The sequence below is a fragment of the Fistularia commersonii genome, chromosome 23, assembly GCF_037954325.1.
Source record: "Fistularia commersonii isolate RoL2024-O1a breed Wild chromosome 23, RoL_Fcom_v1.0, whole genome shotgun sequence".
NCBI classification, from domain to species: domain Eukaryota; kingdom Metazoa; phylum Chordata; class Actinopteri; order Syngnathiformes; family Fistulariidae; genus Fistularia; species Fistularia commersonii.
In genome coordinates, this window is record NC_141306.1 from 7,056,881 (window position 1) to 7,074,906 (window position 18,026).

Consider the following 18,026-nt stretch of genomic DNA (forward strand, 5'->3'; position numbering starts at 1 on the left):
TCTTCACACAAAATGCAAACATGTCACAAAGCACCGTTAAGCACACTGACTCCAGTTGTGTATGTTTTTATTTTCTCTCATAGATATTTCAAGTTGCAAAAGTCTTTGGCCTCGTAATAATTCATTTACCGCATTATGATTAGACCTTTTCGAAATAGATCAGACAGCCTTCGTCACCTCAGCGAACATTACAAAGGATAAAGTGAAGATTTGAGTTTGTCAGGCCGGAAGCTGCTGGAGTGAGTGATACCATGAACGACTCTCTACTGTCACTAACAAATACTCAGGTTAATCATTGACATAAAATGCTCGGAAAATATATGTATTTTTTCTGAAAAAAAAAAACTGCCGCTTCTAATCTCCGTGCATGAATCCGTGGGCTGGGGATGGGGAAATACTCACATCTCTTCTCCCTCGCTGTGTCCCACTCAGTGCACCTGTCGGGGAGGCAGATCTTTGTTTTCATGCAGAGCTCGGAGGGACGGCCGTGAGGCAGTCGTTCTGACCCAAGTCATCGTGACCCAGAGCTGAGCGGGAGGCAGTGGGCCAAACGGTCCTTTTTTTTTTTTTTTTTTTTTTGATTTATTTATTTATTTTTGGATCAATACTGTATTTTGCTGTTGTGACAGGCGGTTTATCAACGCAGGTGTGGAAGAACTTCGAAACGTTTCCGAGCTCCAGCAGCAGCAGTACAACATCAGACGGACGCTTGCTGAGGAGGTACTACATGATACTACACAATATGGCAGTAGCCAGCTGGTAATAAGGCCTAGTTTAATAAAGTGTATGTTGTGGAAGCCGCTGTAGTGTTCCACATATGCTACATAGATCATCATCTGGCAGTGACCTCAGGAATCACCTCCTGCAGTTGTTTCTCCCGCAGGCCTCGGGCGAATTCAACTGCCCAGACACGTCGGCCTGATCCTCCACACTCTGGGTAAGAAAACCTTTTTGTCCAGCCTGGCAGTTTAATGACCTTTAAGCTCGCTGTGTTTATTTTGGCATTTTGTTCAAATAGAGTTGAGCTCAGAAGTCAGTGAAAAGAATCAGAATTACGGTCACGTGACAGGTGAACAAATTTACCGATCATACGACGACATCTCCTGGGATAATGAACAAAAATCTCCCTAATATCAGCGAGCGGTCCTCAAGGGATAACATTGCACTTCTGAGGCAGGATGTTATTCCCAATAACAAGCGGAGTCATGTTGATATTCCAAATAGAGCGCAGAGGAAATTGAATATTCATCTTTTTTTTTCCCTTCCCCTGGTTTTTAACCTGACCGTCCAACCTCCTGCCGGGACTCCGGCTTGTTTTCTCCTCCTACTTACAGCGTATTCTTTCCCTTGAGAGCTGAAAAGAAGTCATCTTAACACACCGCTAATGAGCTGCCGGTACTTGTCCATTAATTAGCCAATTTCACTCAGAGAGACGCAGCTCATCACCAGAATCCTCCCGGGCGCAAATGTTTCTGCAGCAGGTCCCAGTGGAGAAAGCTGATTTTTTTTTCAGACCCGCGACCAAAAACACGTCTCATGTGTAAATTCCCAGGGATACACGTATATGGCCATTGAGCCGGTGAATTTGTTTATCCCCCTGGATCACGGTGTCCTTGTAGGACCTTGCAGCTCAACTAGCTGATAATGGGTGAAATAAATTAGGAGGGGTGCTGATTCTAATTTCCAGCAGAAAGATCAGATAGAGCTGCTGGTGGAATTATCACAGAGCTGAGCTGAGTGAAAATGGAAGTGATTTTTTTTTTTGGTGGGGGAATATGTGTTGTAAAGCAGGACGAATTAGCATATTACCGAGCATTTTTTTGCAGCAGAATTCAAGCATCAGCAGCTTGTTGTCATCCAGGCAGCGACAGAAATAAGTCCTAGTTACGTTAAAGACCAACAGTCTGAGTGCGACTGAATGGAGACTATGAGGGAGGCCATAACTGTATTTCACAGAGTTGTCACTGACTGATCTGAGTTTTATTTATTTATCTATTGGTCACGTTGCATCGCACCACTGGACTCGCTGCTGAATCACACCGAGCAATATTTTGAAGTGATTTAATGTGTAAATACAAACGTGTTAACGATGCGGCAGGTCTATCTATCAGGTATATAGTGTGGGCATGTTGAGTGTGATAATGATATTATCAGGCAACTTTCTGCTTTCCACTCATCCTCACTCACTCACACATACACGCAGGCAGAAGGCCATAAAACAAACCCAAACATTCCCGTTCAAACAGCGAGACATCACTCCGAGCTTTGAAGCAGCAGCAGAAGCCTAATGTGGGTTGCTTGGAAACAGCGTTGGATTTGGCACCTGGCGAGGGGAGAACACGCGCTCCGTCCCCTCTCACGCTGTCCCAACTTCCCCTGGTGGGGGCAGATTTCAAGTGTGTGCTGTTCGAAGTCCAGATAATAAGATGTATTCATGTATTCACATCTGGCAGCTTGGAGGGAGAAGAAGCAGCAGAAAGTCTGTTGGTGCTTGTTGGAAATCTCAAAGGCACATTGTGTGTGTGTGTGTGTTTGTAGTTGTATCAGTGCTTATTCTGCCCTGTTTACTTGGCATGTACGTTTGCTGCGTCTGTTCTGTAGAAACATCCTATAATATTAATGATGGCATCTGTAATTTTATGCATATAAAGGTGCAGTGGTTTGCATTTCTGCCCAATAGCAAGGACGTCCCTGGTTGAATTCCAGCTGGTGGCCTTCCTGTGCGGCGTCCGTATGTTCTCCCCGTGTCTGCGTGGTTCTCCGCTTCCCTCCCACAGTCCAAAAACATGCAGGAGATTGATTGGACACCTTGTATTGCCAAGATGTGTAAATGAGTGGGCGAATGGTTGTATGTCTCTGTAAGCGGCAGTGCAGGGTGCACGGGGGGGAAGAAGGACCCGTGTTGATCCTTTGGGCCGGTCTGGCCATCTGACGGACTGGCGACCGGTCCAGGGTGAACTTGCCTCTCGCCCAATGACAGATAAGTGCATGATAACCGCATGATAAGCGGTATAGATAATGAATGAATGGGCAAAAAATGAGTATTTGTATATCATTTAAAAAATGCATTATCCAAGTCATAGGGTGCAGGTTGATCGTGATTTGTTATCCAAACCAAAACGTCCGATGATGTACGTAGCTTAAATCCTCCTGCGTTTGGACTTTGATACTGTATCTGGTCGGCGACAGTCTTCTAACCACTTGTATGAGTTTCAATCAAAAACATCTTCAACAATGCGACAACAAGAAGTATAAACAACGTATGAATGATTGAATATGTTTTGCTGTCTCATTTCTTTGCGTGCGTGCATGTGTGTGTGTGTGTGTGTGTGTGTGTGTGATGTGATGTGCATGTAAATGTGATACAAATTAGTTTGAGGGACAAAACTCTTTAAGGTAAAGGCTGAGTCTCCGGGATCAGAGGGTCAGATTCTTGGATATCAGAGGGGCAAGACTTGAGTTGTGTGTCAGTGGCTGTTTGAAGCCCTGGATGCTTTAAGCTTTTTCTCTCCATCGCTCTCTCTCACTCTCTGAAGCTTTGCTTTTCTTCTCTTCAGGTTTAACCTTACAGTGAGTCTGTCTGTGTGTGTGTGTGTGTGTGTGTGTGTGTGCGTGCCGCCGTGCATAAACAGAGAATTTCATCATGTGTTGTTTGGTGTTTGATGTGATGTAGGATCTCCTTGGTCTTGTCCGCCGCTGCTCTTATCTCTCTCTCACCTGCTCTTCTCTGTCATCATCGCTTCTCTCTTTACACCTTCATCCCACTCTTCTTCCTCCCCCTCCTCCCCGCCCGGCTCTCTTGCGTTATAGCTCCCACTGTCTTTTAAGCTCAGAAACCCGTATCTTTGAAAGCACCGACTCCTGTAGCTGCTGCTGCTGCTAAACTCCCAGTATGGATCGGAGTGGTATAAATATTTCATCCGGGGGGAGGAAGTGTGAATGCAGAGAGAGAGAGAATGAATGAGGGAGGGAGAGAGAGAGACTGGGTGAGTAAAAAAAGAGGGGGAACGATAGAATGAAAGACTGAAAAGATGGAGGATAACAAGTGAGAGTAACGAGTACACATCAAGGCTGAGAAAATGCAGACAGAGGTCGGAATGAAAGAGTGCAAGAGAGAGAGAGGGAGAGAGAGAGAGGCGAAAGGAGGGAGGGAGGAAGAGTAGAGGGGTTGGGAGGTAAGATAGATGTTAGAGACCATGTGGGGAGAACCTGCGTGGAATACCAAGTGGAGGAGATCATCAGTGAGCTTAACACATGGGTTTAGTTGGATTGATGCACCAAATTGTGCATAAAGAAACACACAAACATACACACACATAAACACATCTTTGTATTCCTGAGTGAGCAAGTGTCACTTTCACGACATCTTCTGTCTTCCACCTCCTCGTCCTTTTCACGGTGGCGGCTCGTGGGCTGATTTAATCTGCACCCCGCAGAGAATCAGCTGTGAGCCGCAGAGGAGTGTGTGTGTGTGTGTGTGTGTGCGTGCGCAGTTTGGTGCCGGATGCAGGCGGAGGGATTAAACTGGGAGGAAATGATAAATACATAAGACACAATATTTGGACCTTTTATGGAAATATTATATATAAACAACATTCATGAGTCTTAATGTATTAAATGTATAATTTAGACTGGCATCTCCTTTTCTTTAGCTTTTAATGTTTTAGTCCACACAATGCACAATCCGCAAAGTCAAATAATTGGAAAATACACATTCATATCAAAGATTATAGAAGTATATTTGACTCTATTTATCCAGCTTTAAGGTGCCATACCATTTAAATTTCAAGGTGCAAATGGGGCTTCATATTTTCTGGTACCATTGATCATTCATCATCTATACTGCTTACGCTTCACTCAGGGTCGCTCATCCCGGCTGTCATTGGTTGAGAGCTGGGTTCACCCCGACTGGTTGCCAGTCAATCGCAAGTCCATGGATACAGACATACAACTATTCACTCTTTTATTTACACACCATATAGATGAAATGCGTCCATGCGATTTCTTATTGTTGCATTCTGTAGAGACATACAACCACTCACTCTCTCATGCACACTTCTTGGCAATTTAGGGTTTCCAATGCCGCGCGCTTTAAGCCTCTGGGAGGAAACCGGAGAATCGAACCTGCTGCGAGCCAGAGGCGCCAACCACTGCGCCATCACGCCGCCCGTATGAAATATCTATAATTCCCAGTTGTACACTGTGAATGTGCAGGGCTCGACAGTTCTGTGGTCATGTGACAACTCTAAATCTTCATTGTGTCACAGTCCCACTCCTCATGTGTGTACACACACACACACATGCGCACACACGCACTCACCACCGTTTTAACCCTGATATTTCGCTGTTGTTTTCTGCAGCAGAAGTGGCTCTGATACAGGAACCTGAATGCAGACTGCTTGATTTTTTTTTTTTTTTTTTTTACTGGCCTTTAAAAAGCCGCTCCGAGATCTAAGATGAAAAAGATTTGAAGATGAAAATAATACAGCTCCGTCGCCCGTCTCCTGTGACACACAACATAATTACCACAAAATCCAAGGAGCTGATGAACACACACACACACACACACACACCTCTGCAAATTCAGAGAGGCCGCACCGCAGCGACGGGAAACCACTGTAGCCAAGTAGGACATCGCAAAATCTAAAACACACAGTGTGAATTATTCAGGTTGTGTTTAGTGAATAAATTAGGGCACAAATTGAATTGTCACGGACAAGCAGCACTGAGAGGAGGGCCGGGGATTGTCGATGCGAACACGCACGCGCCGCCTCGACAACTGCGCTCTGAATTCGGTCTCGGGCTGCGAAAAGGATCATCCATCTGCTCGCCTGGCGGCGGCGAGAGACGAAATGTTCGGAGGGGAGGAGACGCAATCAGACAGAATGAAAAGCAATGAGAGGGAGATCAAGAGCTTATTCTGGAGAAATGCCTTATCAGTCCTCTGCTATGAAATAAGAAAAACACACCGGCTGACCGATTATGTAACATAATAGAGGCATGTATGCACGTTTGCATGCGTGTGTGTGTGTGTGTGTGTCTTTTGCGGACTGATCGGTTTGCTTCCTCTCAGACAATGTCAGCGGGATTTGCTTTCGCCCCCGCAACCCCGGCAGCAGGATAAACTGACATGACAAACAGGGGGGAAAGATGTTTGCATGTAATCTGGCCTGCACAAAAATACCGTGATAAGAATGGCGTCCTTTCTTTCTCTCTCTGCGTCCCACATCGGACGATGGGGATTTCTTTAATGGGTCAATCATAAGTCACATGACCATCACCTGTGAGCACAGGTGTTTGCCGGTGGAGGCGTTTATATGTTTAAATCTACGTGTCATGACAGAAAATGATGGTGTGAACCAGCCAGGCTCATTTTTCATGGTTTGGGTTAAAATTGGGGTGATGGAGGTAGTGCACGCTCAGCGCAGTGGTCTCCACTACATTAGGAGCCATCCAGTAAATCCGTATTGTGCTGAGATGTACCGTCACGGCTGGGTGACCCCGGGCTGCCGAGCGGAACTGGTCAGCTCTCTGCCGCCGTTAAAGAGTCGTGCCTTTTTATTCTGTCCTTCCAGAGAGGGGCTTTTAAAGGGAAAGACAAGCTACACTCATTGACTGTGCGTGTCTGTGTGTGTGTGTGTGTGCGCGTGCGTGTGTGTGTACTCGCACCCATATATTTACACACACGCACACACATCTTAGTCATCACACATATCTTAATTCTTTCTGGTTCTATCTATCTATCTATCTATCTATCTATCTATCTGTCTGTCTGTCTGTCTGTCTGTCTGTCTGTCTGTCTGTCTGTCTGTCTGTCTGTCTGTCATCTTTGTGTGTGTATACATTTTTAATAACACCACATGGTTTATTCAGTATTAAACAATTATTTATTTTTTTTAATTTTAATCTTTTTTTTTAAGTCAGTACTAAACAATATATATATTTTTTTAATTTTAGTCTTTTTTTTTAAGTCAGATCAATTTATTCTGGAGTAATTATCAATAGCCCATATATATATGTATGTATATATATATATATATATATATATGAGTGTGTGTGTGTGTATATGCGTGTATATGTATGTATATATACACTGCTCAAACAAATAAAGGGAACACTAAAACAACACATCCTAGATCTGAATAAGTGAAATATTCTTATGAAATACTTTGTTCTTTACATAACTGAATGTACTGACAACAAAATCACACAAACATTATAAATGAAAATCAAATGTATTAACCCATGGAGGTCTGGATTTAGAGTCAAACTCCAAATGAAAGTGGAAAAACACACTACAGGCTGATCCAACATTGATGTAATGTCAAAACGATTCAAAACAAGTTAGTGTTGCTTCCTAAGTGAACAGTTTGATTTCAAGTGTGACTGACTTGGAGTTACAATGTGTTGTTTAAGTGTTCTCTTTATTTTTTTGAGCAGCATTTATATATATATATATATATATATATATATATTCTATTCTTCTAAAATGCCTCCTAAATACACCATTCAGGTGTAGTTTCTTTTATCAAAGTGTCTCACATTTTGGGTGCTTATTGTGTTTATTTATACCTTTTTGAGCTCACAGGAAAACCCTGTAACCCCTGAGCGGTGGACCTGCGGCGAAGACACACACGCCTGGCGGTCTGCTGGGGGAAAAGACACTGCAGAAACAAAGAGGGGGACAAAAGACGTGGGAGGGCGGAAGCGAGCCGCAAAGTCTGTGACAAATGTGTAGGAAGAGGAGGTGGTGTTCCAGGCCAGATGGAGTCTCACTGGGGGATTTTGGAACGGAGCGTGGGCATGCGTGGACGAGGTGTGCGGTCACGTGGAGAGCGAGTGGGTGAGTCAGAGTGGGAGTGACGAGCGCGGGCCTAATGATTCAATAGGAAGAGGCTATTAATGTGACGGCAATGTTTCGACATCTTTACCGACAAATGGCTGAAATCTTTTGGAACTCGAAGTCCCGGAGTGGAAGGGCCCATTTTAGGATGTAGCTGTTTGTCACCGTCTGCTTCAAATCATTGACTAAATATTGGATATTGATATGAAAAAGCCCGCGATGAGAGCGAGCGTCGTGATGTACAGCCCAGCCCATAATTAGACACCACACTCCAGAAATATAGCGGTAATCATCAGATTATTACCATGACAACATGGCAGATGGGTGTTTTGTTTTTTTTTTTTTTTTTCAATTTGCTTCAGAAAGTGACTAGGAATCAGTAATAGTGGCCACTTTTTGAAGAAACTCCAGAAAATCCATTTTTATGATGCTCGGTTTAAAGTCCAGACCTTCATCCTCTCTGATCCCAAGTCGTCAAAATTTATAACAGGAAATTCAAAAGATACATATGGAGAGCTTCTGTCTAGTCCAGTTATGGGATAGTGAGCGGTGCAGAACAGATCATCTTTTTTTTCCTTTCAGGCGAGTGGAGCCACACACATGATGGCCGATGGGATCCTTCCATATGTTAGAGAGCTTGCAGTTTGTTGAAAACATGTAGCGAGATAAACCGGCTCGGACGAAAGGAGAGTTAATTCAATATGTTCTCGACTCTTCATCATTTCGTGGATTTTCCGGGATTACAGACTTCCCATTCCTTGATGGAAAACTATGGATTATGCCGGCGCTCGTAAGCCAACGGGAGTTCGGGGTTGTTCATAGATGGTCATCCTTGCGGATTTCACGGATCCGGAAGGTCACAGGTTAAATCCCTGCTGCTGACGGTCCATTCAGTTTGACTTTTACAGATAAAGCCCGCAAAGCTGTCTGCTGGTGTTTTTAGGCTCCTCAGTCGGCCGTAGCACGGACAAAGTGATATATGCTGTTTAGCAAATTTAGCACACATAATTATGATCTCTTAACTGTATCTGCACCTTAAAGGATCCTCGGCAAAGCTGGCGTGTGGCCCTCGGCGGCTTGCAGGTGTTTTTTCTGACTTGTCAGCTGTTCTAAGCAGATTCTCACACACAGCAGGAACCGACACACACACACACGCACACAGTTAAAAGGTTAATTGGATTTTGACTTATCTGAGATCTGAGTTGTGTGACTCCGGCCAGCTGACTGTAAACGCCGGCCCTGAGCTCCAGAGCCCCTGATGGACTTAAACAATAAGTCCATTAGACGAGGAGAGGATGGCATGACCTGCCTTCAGCCTGGTGGCATCTTCCGAGGAGGTAGATTTAACGCTGCTAAATTGGGATTAATGACATAGTTTTGCGACACCTACTCACGGCGCCGGCTGGCGTGGACAGACACAAGGCGTCACCGACGGACCCCCCTGGCTCTTTATTAGAAACGTGTGAGTTTATTCGTAAATAATACTATGTTGGTACGTCACAGAGCACATACAGTACACGGACAGCACGACACCGAACACAGGACAGGCGACAGGTTTGGTGCAGAGAACAAGAACAAGAATGCTGATGTGCGGTGAGGAAGAAGAAAGAGAAGAAAATAGGATAAGACCAACATTCCAGAGGGAGTTCAGTTTTTGTTTTTTTTTTTGTTTTTTTTTTCCATTCCGGCAGCGGAGAACAAGATATTGCAGGAGCAGTATCAAAAAAAAAAGCTCCAAAGCTCTGAGATGAGCAGAACAGACATCAGGCGTCACGTCAGTAATAACACTGCAGGCAGAGAGGCATTGCTGTTGACGGTTTTAGGCACGAGATGATTGATTGATGGGTTTCGGTGTCTTTGTATGTCTCTGTTTTCCAAACGTCTCACGAAACCAGTTCAATCCCGAAAGTTCACCAGAGGCAAGAAAAAAAAAAGAAAAAAAACACCAACTGGAAGGAACTGAATGTCTTGAAGATTCTTTTTTTCCCCTCTGTTTCACTACAGGTAGGTGAAAACACCCCGCTAGGCACTTTCCACGACATTCTCCCCCTCTGTGTGCACAGCCCTCGGTGTAAGACTCGCCGGGGGAGCGAGGGGAGCTTCTCAGCGCCACTCAGAACGCCTCTTGTGAACGCACGGGGTGCAGGTGGGTCAGGAGAGGTCGAAGGTCATTGATACTTCCTTTTCCACACCACTGTGTGTCTTAAACCGCAAAGCATAGTTGACATCTGATCATGGAATTAAATGAATTAACCACATAGCCAAAAAAAGGGATTTGGTACCTACACATTAGATGTATTTCAGTAAATAGACTTTTCATGCCAAAAAAGGTGCATTCATAAGGTTGCAGGAGCATTCAAAGGGGTTAAATTGCTGACCAGCTGGGTCAAAGGTCAATGGGTTGAAACTGATAAGCTAAGATGATTGACAGGTTTGAGCTGTTCCCCCCCCGCGCTTCCTTCTGACTCTGGCCGTTTTCAGATGAGCCACCGCTCGCCTAAATCCCGCCCGCCGTGGCTCGGAGCGGCTGTGGGGCGCAGGAGGGGGGCAGTGTTCCTGCACCTTGCTTCGTAAAGAAAGCTAACAGTGGCGTTGCCGTTTCTACTTGCGTATCGCTAAGACGGCGATGGCACCACCACCTCATTACGCGTGATTGGTTCGGAGCGGGAAGTCAGTAGTCAGCCGAGGCCTGGCACATCGCACCCCAGAATAATCCCGCAGGATAAAGCGTGGATTTGTTTTGAGAAATGTCTCCTTGATTTCAGCGCGTAAGTACGGAAGGACTGTCGTGGGAGCGAAGGGTGTGCTGATTCGATTCGGAAGAAAACAAGAATAGCTTTTTACCGGAACTGTGATTTTGTTGTTATGTTTTTCTCTTTTTTTTTTTTTTTTTTTTAGATTTGTTCCGTGACAAATTTAGAAAGCCGGAGAAATCCACCTACGAGCCGCGGATGCAGGAGGCACGGTGCTTCAGTAGTAAGACTGGTGAGAACAAACCGCGGGGACACAAATACATCATGCAAAGGTTAGAAAACAACACGAAACTTCTCAGCTCTTCATCTTCCCCTGGCCTCAAGAGGCCCTCGGGCTCGACCCGGCCCCTCGCGCCCGACGGTATCGCTCGACTCGCCCGGTCAAATATTGCCACCGGCGTGTTTGCACGTCAGTTAATAGTCCGGTCCGAGGGCCGGGAAGAGGTGGAACCCCGAGGTGAGCAGGGATGTGGATCTGAACCTCCGCTGGGGAGCTGCTCCGACCCCCATGTCCGTTCACGCAAAAAATACACATGAAACATAAAGTGTGAATCGTGCACGTTTCACCTCGGACCGGTCTCAGGCAGCAGCTGTAAATCCTCCTCTCGTAGCGTCACATTAAACCACATTTACAATAACTGTTACATTCATTTTCAGCCAGTCTTGCGCTGGACTGCAATAGTGCTCATGCAGCACCAATGGGACCCCCACCTTTTTTTTTTTTTTTTTTTTTTTTTTTCCCCGGTTTCCTCCAGTTTGTCGGTCACTGCGAGCTGCGGGTGTGTTTACTGCAAGGCTCCCCGGGGTCCCTGGTGGCTCCGCCGTACACCTCCACTCCACCCTCCGTCCAGGGGGCCACGCTGCCCTGCGCTACCCGGCCGCAGCGCGCCAGGCTGGCCACCTGAGCGGACGACAGCGCCCTGTCCCACAGGCCGACCTGGGACAGCTCTCCCACCAGGGCCTGGGACGAGTCGAAGCCTCCGCCCACCGAGTCCTGTGACGCGCAAGAAGGGGATCGTTAGAGTCGTAACGCCGCGATAACCACGTCTGATCCTCGCGCCGTAGCCCGCCGTGTATCACCTGCTCTTGGCCCAGGATGAGGACCCCCCCGGGTCTGACATGGTGACCGGCCGCCAGCCCGTGGCCCTCTCCCCTCAGCTTCCCGCCCTGGTAGGCCTGCCAGCTCCCTCCTCTCTGGCTCCAGCTCACACAGATGTGCTGCCAGCTGCCTCTGCTGAGGTTCAGAGGCAGCTGCGCCACCTGAAGAGGAAGCAGAGTGGTATTTCAGATGGATCCGCGTCCCCCCCCCCCCGAGAACACGCGGTATAAATAATTCGGAGATGTGAAATCGTCAGCACCTTGTCGTCGACCAGCAGCTCGAAGGGGGTGTGCAGGCCCTGCAGCAGCACCAGCTCGTTGGGCTGCTCATGGACGGCATAGGACAGGGGCGTGCCGCCGCCGCCGTCTGTGGGCCGCAGCCAGAGGCAGATGGTGAACGCCCTCAGCTTGGGAACGGCCTGTTTCACAACGCCGTACATGTAGTTGGTGCGTGACGGGAAGGACAGCCTGTAGCCTTCTGGGAAGGAATGCACTGAAATGTGGCGGAGAAGACAGAAAAGCATCAATTTCATCTCTCTGCTCTTTCTTTCCATGTTTTTGTTGTAGGCCGACATTTTATAGTCCTTCTGATCTTTTGTGCCTCATTTAGGTTAAACATCATTTATGGTGCAGACCAACTGAGAAGCAGTAAAAAAGGATTGATCTTAAACTATAATTCGATGCTATTACTGATGTGACTCTTCAGCAACATCATGAAACACATTCTCCGTGCTTTTTACTCATCATGAGCAAAATGCTCTTACTTTTTAAGAGGCAGGTTAACTACATGGTAACTACACCGTTCGGTATCGAGCACCCCTCTCAATAACCACCTTCCTCCAATCCCGAGAGCCGCTGGTGAACTTGAACGATGCCTCGATCGATCTCCTCCCTGTGCCTCTGCGTTTCCAGCCTCAAGGCTTTCCTCTCTTTCTCCAGCAGCTCCACCTTCCTCTCCAGCTCCTGCTCCATGTCCTCCATCCCCCAGGGCCTGTCGGGGCCGGCGGACCGTTTGGGCTCGCCGTCTTCGGGGAGCCCCGCCACGTCGCTGTCCGTCTGGTTGTGAGGAAACGGGCCGATGTCCGCCTGCAGAGCAGAGAAGAGGAGATCGCACTGATGATGTGATGCAGGTTCACACACTTGCTGTGACGTACATCCAGTAAGGAATTGACTCAAAATCAATGCAATGTGTGAACGGGCCTTTTTTTTTTTTTTTTTTTTTTTACAGTTTTTAATCCCAAACCCTAATCATTTTTTCTTTTCCTCTCTTTTTCTCCTGTTGTTCTTCGACCCGCCCCGACCCGAACCGCATTGAGACGTCAGAAAACACCGATTTCATTTCATCAGAAGAGGGACTTTAATTTCCCGCAGACACGGCACGCACATCCATCCATCATTCCAACCGTCGCCATTGTTCTGCCGCCTCTACATAATATATAAGGTGCGTTTTGCCGATCTGAGAGCGCCGCCAGAAATGGGTCTAGGAATGGGAATTCTCTTTTTCCTCGTCTCGAGGCGTCTGATCATTCATTTTACATGATGACAGCTGAATTACGACCGGTGCTTGGATCTGCAGCAGCTCCGCGCTGGCAAGGCTCCCGGCTCCGGCTGGGCGAGAACCACCGTTTTTAGACTTTTTATTATTATTATTATTATAAATCAGTTTGTTGTTTGCAGTCCACGTTGAACCCCGCCTCCCACAACCCCTGTGTGCAGGATAAGCGGTGTAGATGATAAATAATGGACATTTTGCCAACATGCATGTCTTATCTAATGGTGTTTAGCGTTTACCCGCTCATCAGCTCTCCAACAGGAACCCATGAGTTGTAATTATTATGTAATTGCACTGATCTGCCAGCAGTATGGATTACAGCGCGATCATCGGCTCAGAATGCGCAGTGAATTCCATCACCCGGGGTTCTTTTGCATGCTAAGTGTCTATTCTCAAGTAGTTGTGTTGTCATAGTGACCCCGGGAACGAGTTTCCAGGCGTGTGTTTAATATCATAAACAAGGACGTATCCAGAGAGAGAGGATGTTAGAAAGCCTCCTGGTCCTTGGATGCATGCACGTCTGCGGAGCGTGTCGTTTGGACGACCTCGCGGTCGCTTCCGAGGCCCTCGATGAGGCTTCTGGGGTTTCATTACAGTGGATTTAAGAACACTGACATGAGAATCAGTGGTTGTGATGTATTGTAATTAAGGACCGGGAACAAAACAATAACAAACTACGGTTCGCTGACAGCGTGTCTGTCTCAAATGTTAATGAATAGAAAGTCCTAGTGTTTTTTTTTTTTTTCCGAGCGTAACTCTGCCAGAGAGGCCACCGAAATACTGATGCGTTCTAAGGGACCGTCTCAGGCGGACGATATTTACTCATTTGACGCCTCGCACTGAAATCATCGCGGCGGCTCTAGCAACCGCCATCAATAACCGTCATATATCGTCGGATTTAAAGGACACTTTTCTCCAGGAGAAGGGCTTCTTTTCGGAGGCAGACGTGGCCTGAGAGAGAGAGGAAGAGGTGGCTTCTGCTCTTAGAGTATTTAGACATGAGACCCCGGCAGACCTGATGCAGGGATGTGAACTTAATATGTGTACTTGCTTTGTGTTCAGCATCCCTCCACTGAATCACACACACACACACACACACCAGATACCGTGGCGAGAGTGATAGCCCGGGGAGCTGGGGCATGTTTTATTAAAACTTATGCCTCGATTTGTCTGTTTTCACATATAGGTAACTCATGAATCATGGATGGGACTTCATTCGTGGAAAATGAGGGTTGTACATCATCCCATCCAGGTCAGAGGAACCAGCATCCTTTCCTCGCTGCTGCTGATGATTTTTTTTTTTCTTCTCCTCTCATCTGCACCCCATCCATCCTCTTCACTCTTCTCCTCTTCCTCCCCTTCTCATCTCCTTTAATCACATTCCGTTTGCGAGCCGGTCTGTCGGGGCTTTCCCTCGGTGTATGAGGGTGTCTCAAGAGCCGACTCGTGAAAATAACGAGGTTCCAACGCGTTTGTGCGGCGCGTGTACGTGTGCGTACGTGCCCCCTTTGACGATAAGGTAATAACATTGTAATTATATGGTAATTACTAGGTCATTAGCAGGGGATAATGATTGGAATAATAATAACGAGGCTGCTCGTTTGCCGACTTGCAAATGCGCAAAGGTGAGCTGCGGGGTCGGTGTTCACGCAAAGTGGGTATCATAGGACGGAGACACGGCGGGGCGGGTGTCGGGGTGCCTACCTCCAGCCTCTCGATGCGGTCCTTCAGCTGGCTGATCGCTTCCTCCAGCTCGTCCACGGCCCGGACGGTCAGGACGTGCACGCCGTCGTGCGGCGACCCCGGGCTGTCCCGCACCATGAGCCGCTCCGGGTGCGCCTCCTTGGCGCGGCCCCTTCCCGCGCCGCCGCGCAGACCCGTGGCGCCCCCGCGTCTGTCCCCGCCAGCGCGGCCGTCCAGCGTCTTCTCGCACTCGGTGAGTTTCCCGCTCAGCTCCCGGATGGTCCGCTGGTCGGTCAGGATCTGGTCCCGCTGCTGCAGGACGGTCTGCCGGAGCTCGTCCGCGGTGCTGCGCAGGAAGCCCCAGTCCTCGCCGGCGTACAGCGACGGCTCGTCCGCTTGTTGCTGAAAGTTTTTGGGGTTGCACTCCCCGGCGGGGATCGGCGTGCAGATGAGCCGGCTCACCGTCGGGTCGTGGCCGGTGAGCCCGGTGACCCCGTCCGGTCCGCCGAGCCCGATGCTGAAGGTCGGGGTTTGCAGTTTGGGCGTTTCAGAACCGTGGAGAGCTCCCAAGGTGCCGGCCCAGGCCACCGAGCCCCCGGCGGCGGGGGTCTGAGCCTCCGCGTCCGGGTACGCGGAGTGGTTGTCCGGGGCCGGCTGCCGCTGCGCCACCCGGGAGGCTCCGGTGTGAACGGCGGCGATGATGCAGATGACCGCGCCGATGAAGGCCACCATGCCGGCGGCCAGGATGACCACGATGAACTTCAGGGTGGCGGCGGGGTCGCTAGCGATTACCAGAGAAAAAAAAAACAAATCGGTTCCCACCGCGGAGCCCCTTCAAAGGGGAACGGCTTCTCTCCCGCTAACGGAGGGCTGGAGAGCCGTCCTCACGCACCGGAGCACCGGGAGTGAGCCGTCACGGAACCGACACCGAACAACCGGGCTGACGGCGGGAGTCCGTCCGATCACCGCGCATGTCCCGGTTTTTCTGCCCCTCCACCCCCACCCCCACCCCCAGCCCTGTGGCAGGAGGGACCCGAGCTGTCAATCAATCCAGACCAGCCAATCCAATCCCCCCCATCCAGCTTAAGCCCCGCCCACACGCTTTCCGGAGGAGTCCAGCCCGGATGAGTTCAGGTTCAGTCTGCAATCTAAACGACGATCAATACTTTAAATTGAACTCGAAAACCTACTTTAGAGTAAAAATGCAAAATTGCATCCATGGAGATTTTCGTCTCCTTTTCTGTGTTAGACATCCTCATTCCATTTTCATAACTTTGACAGAGTATTTTACTCTCTTCAGTATCTTGCTATTATCTTTTCAGCCCGACTCCCTGTAAAAATGAAAATCATCCATCTCGTTTTGGATGTGCTTCGATGTGGTATTTTTTTCGTCCTAGTCATCTGTGGAGCCCCGAGGTGCATGAAAAATTAACGCAAAAATCTGGTTGATTGATGATTTTTTTTTTTACATTGTCGCCCAGTAAACATTATTTACCTTTTAATGACAACCTGTGTTTACATGAGCAAACTGGGTGATTCTATTATGGTCTGTTTGAGATGGAAAAGCTTATTGTAAGACCCCACTGCTGGAAAATAACCTGAAAACAACATGTTTACAAGGAAACCTGTGGGGACAGGAGAAGAAGGAGACACAGAAAGCAGTGGCAGGTGCGAGGGAGGCTGGCGTGAATTTATGTATGTATGTATGTATGTATGTGTGTGTGTGTGTGTGTGTGTGTGTGTGTGTGTGTGTGTGTGTGTGTGTGTGTGTGTGTGTGTGTGTGTGTGTGCGTGCGCGCGCGCGCGCGCGATTATTTTCACATAGGTTACAAAGGGATGAAGTCAAAGTCTTCTAAAAGTTGACATGTCATGTGGATTTATGGCCGGACAACTCATAATGACACCTCACACATGAGACATTTCTTGAATTCTATTTTTATCAACATTGGGATTTATTATAATTTACTACACAATCATGTCATTTTTACTGGGATGTTGAATTCGCCAGACTATCTAAGAAAAATCAAGAACAATTCACTCTAAAAACTTCTTTTTTTCTTTTTTTTTTTACTGCATTTTGACAGGCAATCTCATAATGTGTAGTTACTATCAAATGTAATAACCCATCACTCCATCAGAGTGAGCCGGCCCTGGATCCGGCATCCTCCCCGGGGAGTCGGGCCTTTTTCTCTCTGAAGACCTCCTCCCCATCTGGAGGGGTTTTACGGCTCCTGACTACACTCGCTCTTCATCGCAGTGCTGCTTTGCGTGGGCGCCGAGCCTTTGTTGGAGCAAACTGTTTGTTTTTGTCTGATTCTTGTCAGACGTTGGCATCGCGAGTGGTTTACAGCTGTTAGGAGGTGCTGAGTTAAAATTCAAAACAACAAAGATATTCAGGCCCTGGGAGCTGCTTTGACTGTTTGATGTAGTACATCATTTATTACACATTTGTTATAAATCAATATTGTTTTGGCACACGTAGAGTGAAACCTGATGAGAATGGTTAGCGCTTCCCCCTCGCAGCAAGAAGGTCCTTGGTTCGATTCCGTGTTCTAAGCGGGTTTCCTTCGGGTCCAGAAACATGCAGGAGGTTAAGTGGAGGCCGTGCGTTGCTCATACATTTGAATGACAGTGAAAGGTCGCACGTCTCTACATGCGGCCCTGTGTTTTACCGGCAGCCGGTCCGGACGCCAATAACGCCAATAACGGCTGGCATAGGCCTCGGCTCCCCCTGCCCGCCATCCGGCGTGCATGATAAGCAGATAATGAATGAACGGTTTGTGGCGGTGCTATGAGCTGTTATTACTTAAACTCAAGTAGGCTGCTCTCATACTTCGAGTATTCTTTGTTCGGGCCGTGGTGTGTATCTGAAGACGCATCAGTGGAAAAGAAAAAAAGTAGAAAATACTCAGCTGCAAGAAGTTTTGAAATTTGAGCGCTGCCAGTGTAAAATACACTTCCAGTATCATAAACATAGTCGTATTATATTTACACAGAATATGATAATATGCAGTTTTAAACTCTAAACTGTGCCAGAATGGTTTTATATTTTTGTTCAGTGATCCGTATTTCGACCAAGCTACGTTTTGTTTAGTGT

General features: G+C 47.7%; 1 protein-coding gene and 1 long non-coding RNA gene across 2 annotated transcripts; one reads left to right on the forward strand and one right to left on the reverse strand.

Annotated features, from left to right (window-relative positions):
- The first annotated feature begins 657 nt into the window (after window positions 1-657).
- Window positions 658-10,953, forward strand: LOC147220850 (uncharacterized). Its single transcript, XR_015107922.1, has 3 exons — window positions 658-720; window positions 884-937; window positions 7,582-10,953. It is a non-coding gene; the product is annotated as an uncharacterized LOC147220850 (long non-coding RNA).
- On the reverse strand, window positions 9,292-15,907 carry nptxra (neuronal pentraxin receptor a). Its single transcript, XM_086170376.1, has 5 exons — window positions 14,951-15,907; window positions 12,528-12,780; window positions 11,955-12,187; window positions 11,677-11,856; window positions 9,292-11,590 (listed from the first exon to the last, which is right to left on the reverse strand). Exons 1-5 carry the CDS (start codon window positions 15,659-15,661, stop codon window positions 11,360-11,362), a joined length of 1,608 nt encoding a protein of 535 aa, XP_086026502.1. The 5' UTR covers window positions 15,662-15,907; the 3' UTR covers window positions 9,292-11,359.
- Between the last annotated feature and the right edge of the window lie 2,119 nt (window positions 15,908-18,026).

Excerpts from the sequence above, each read along its gene's own strand:
- nptxra (XM_086170376.1), bottom strand. The coding sequence starts at position 15,661 with ATGGTGGCCTTCATCGGCGCGGTCATCTGCATCATCGCCGCCGTTCAC. Across the intron at positions 12,781-14,950 it reads ACCGCATCGAGAGGCTGGAG|GCGGACATCGGCCCGTTTCC; the intron begins GTAGGCACCCCG and ends TCTGCTCTGCAG. Across the intron at positions 11,857-11,954 it reads AGCTGCTGGTCGACGACAAG|GTGGCGCAGCTGCCTCTGAA; the intron begins GTGCTGACGATT and ends CTTCCTCTTCAG.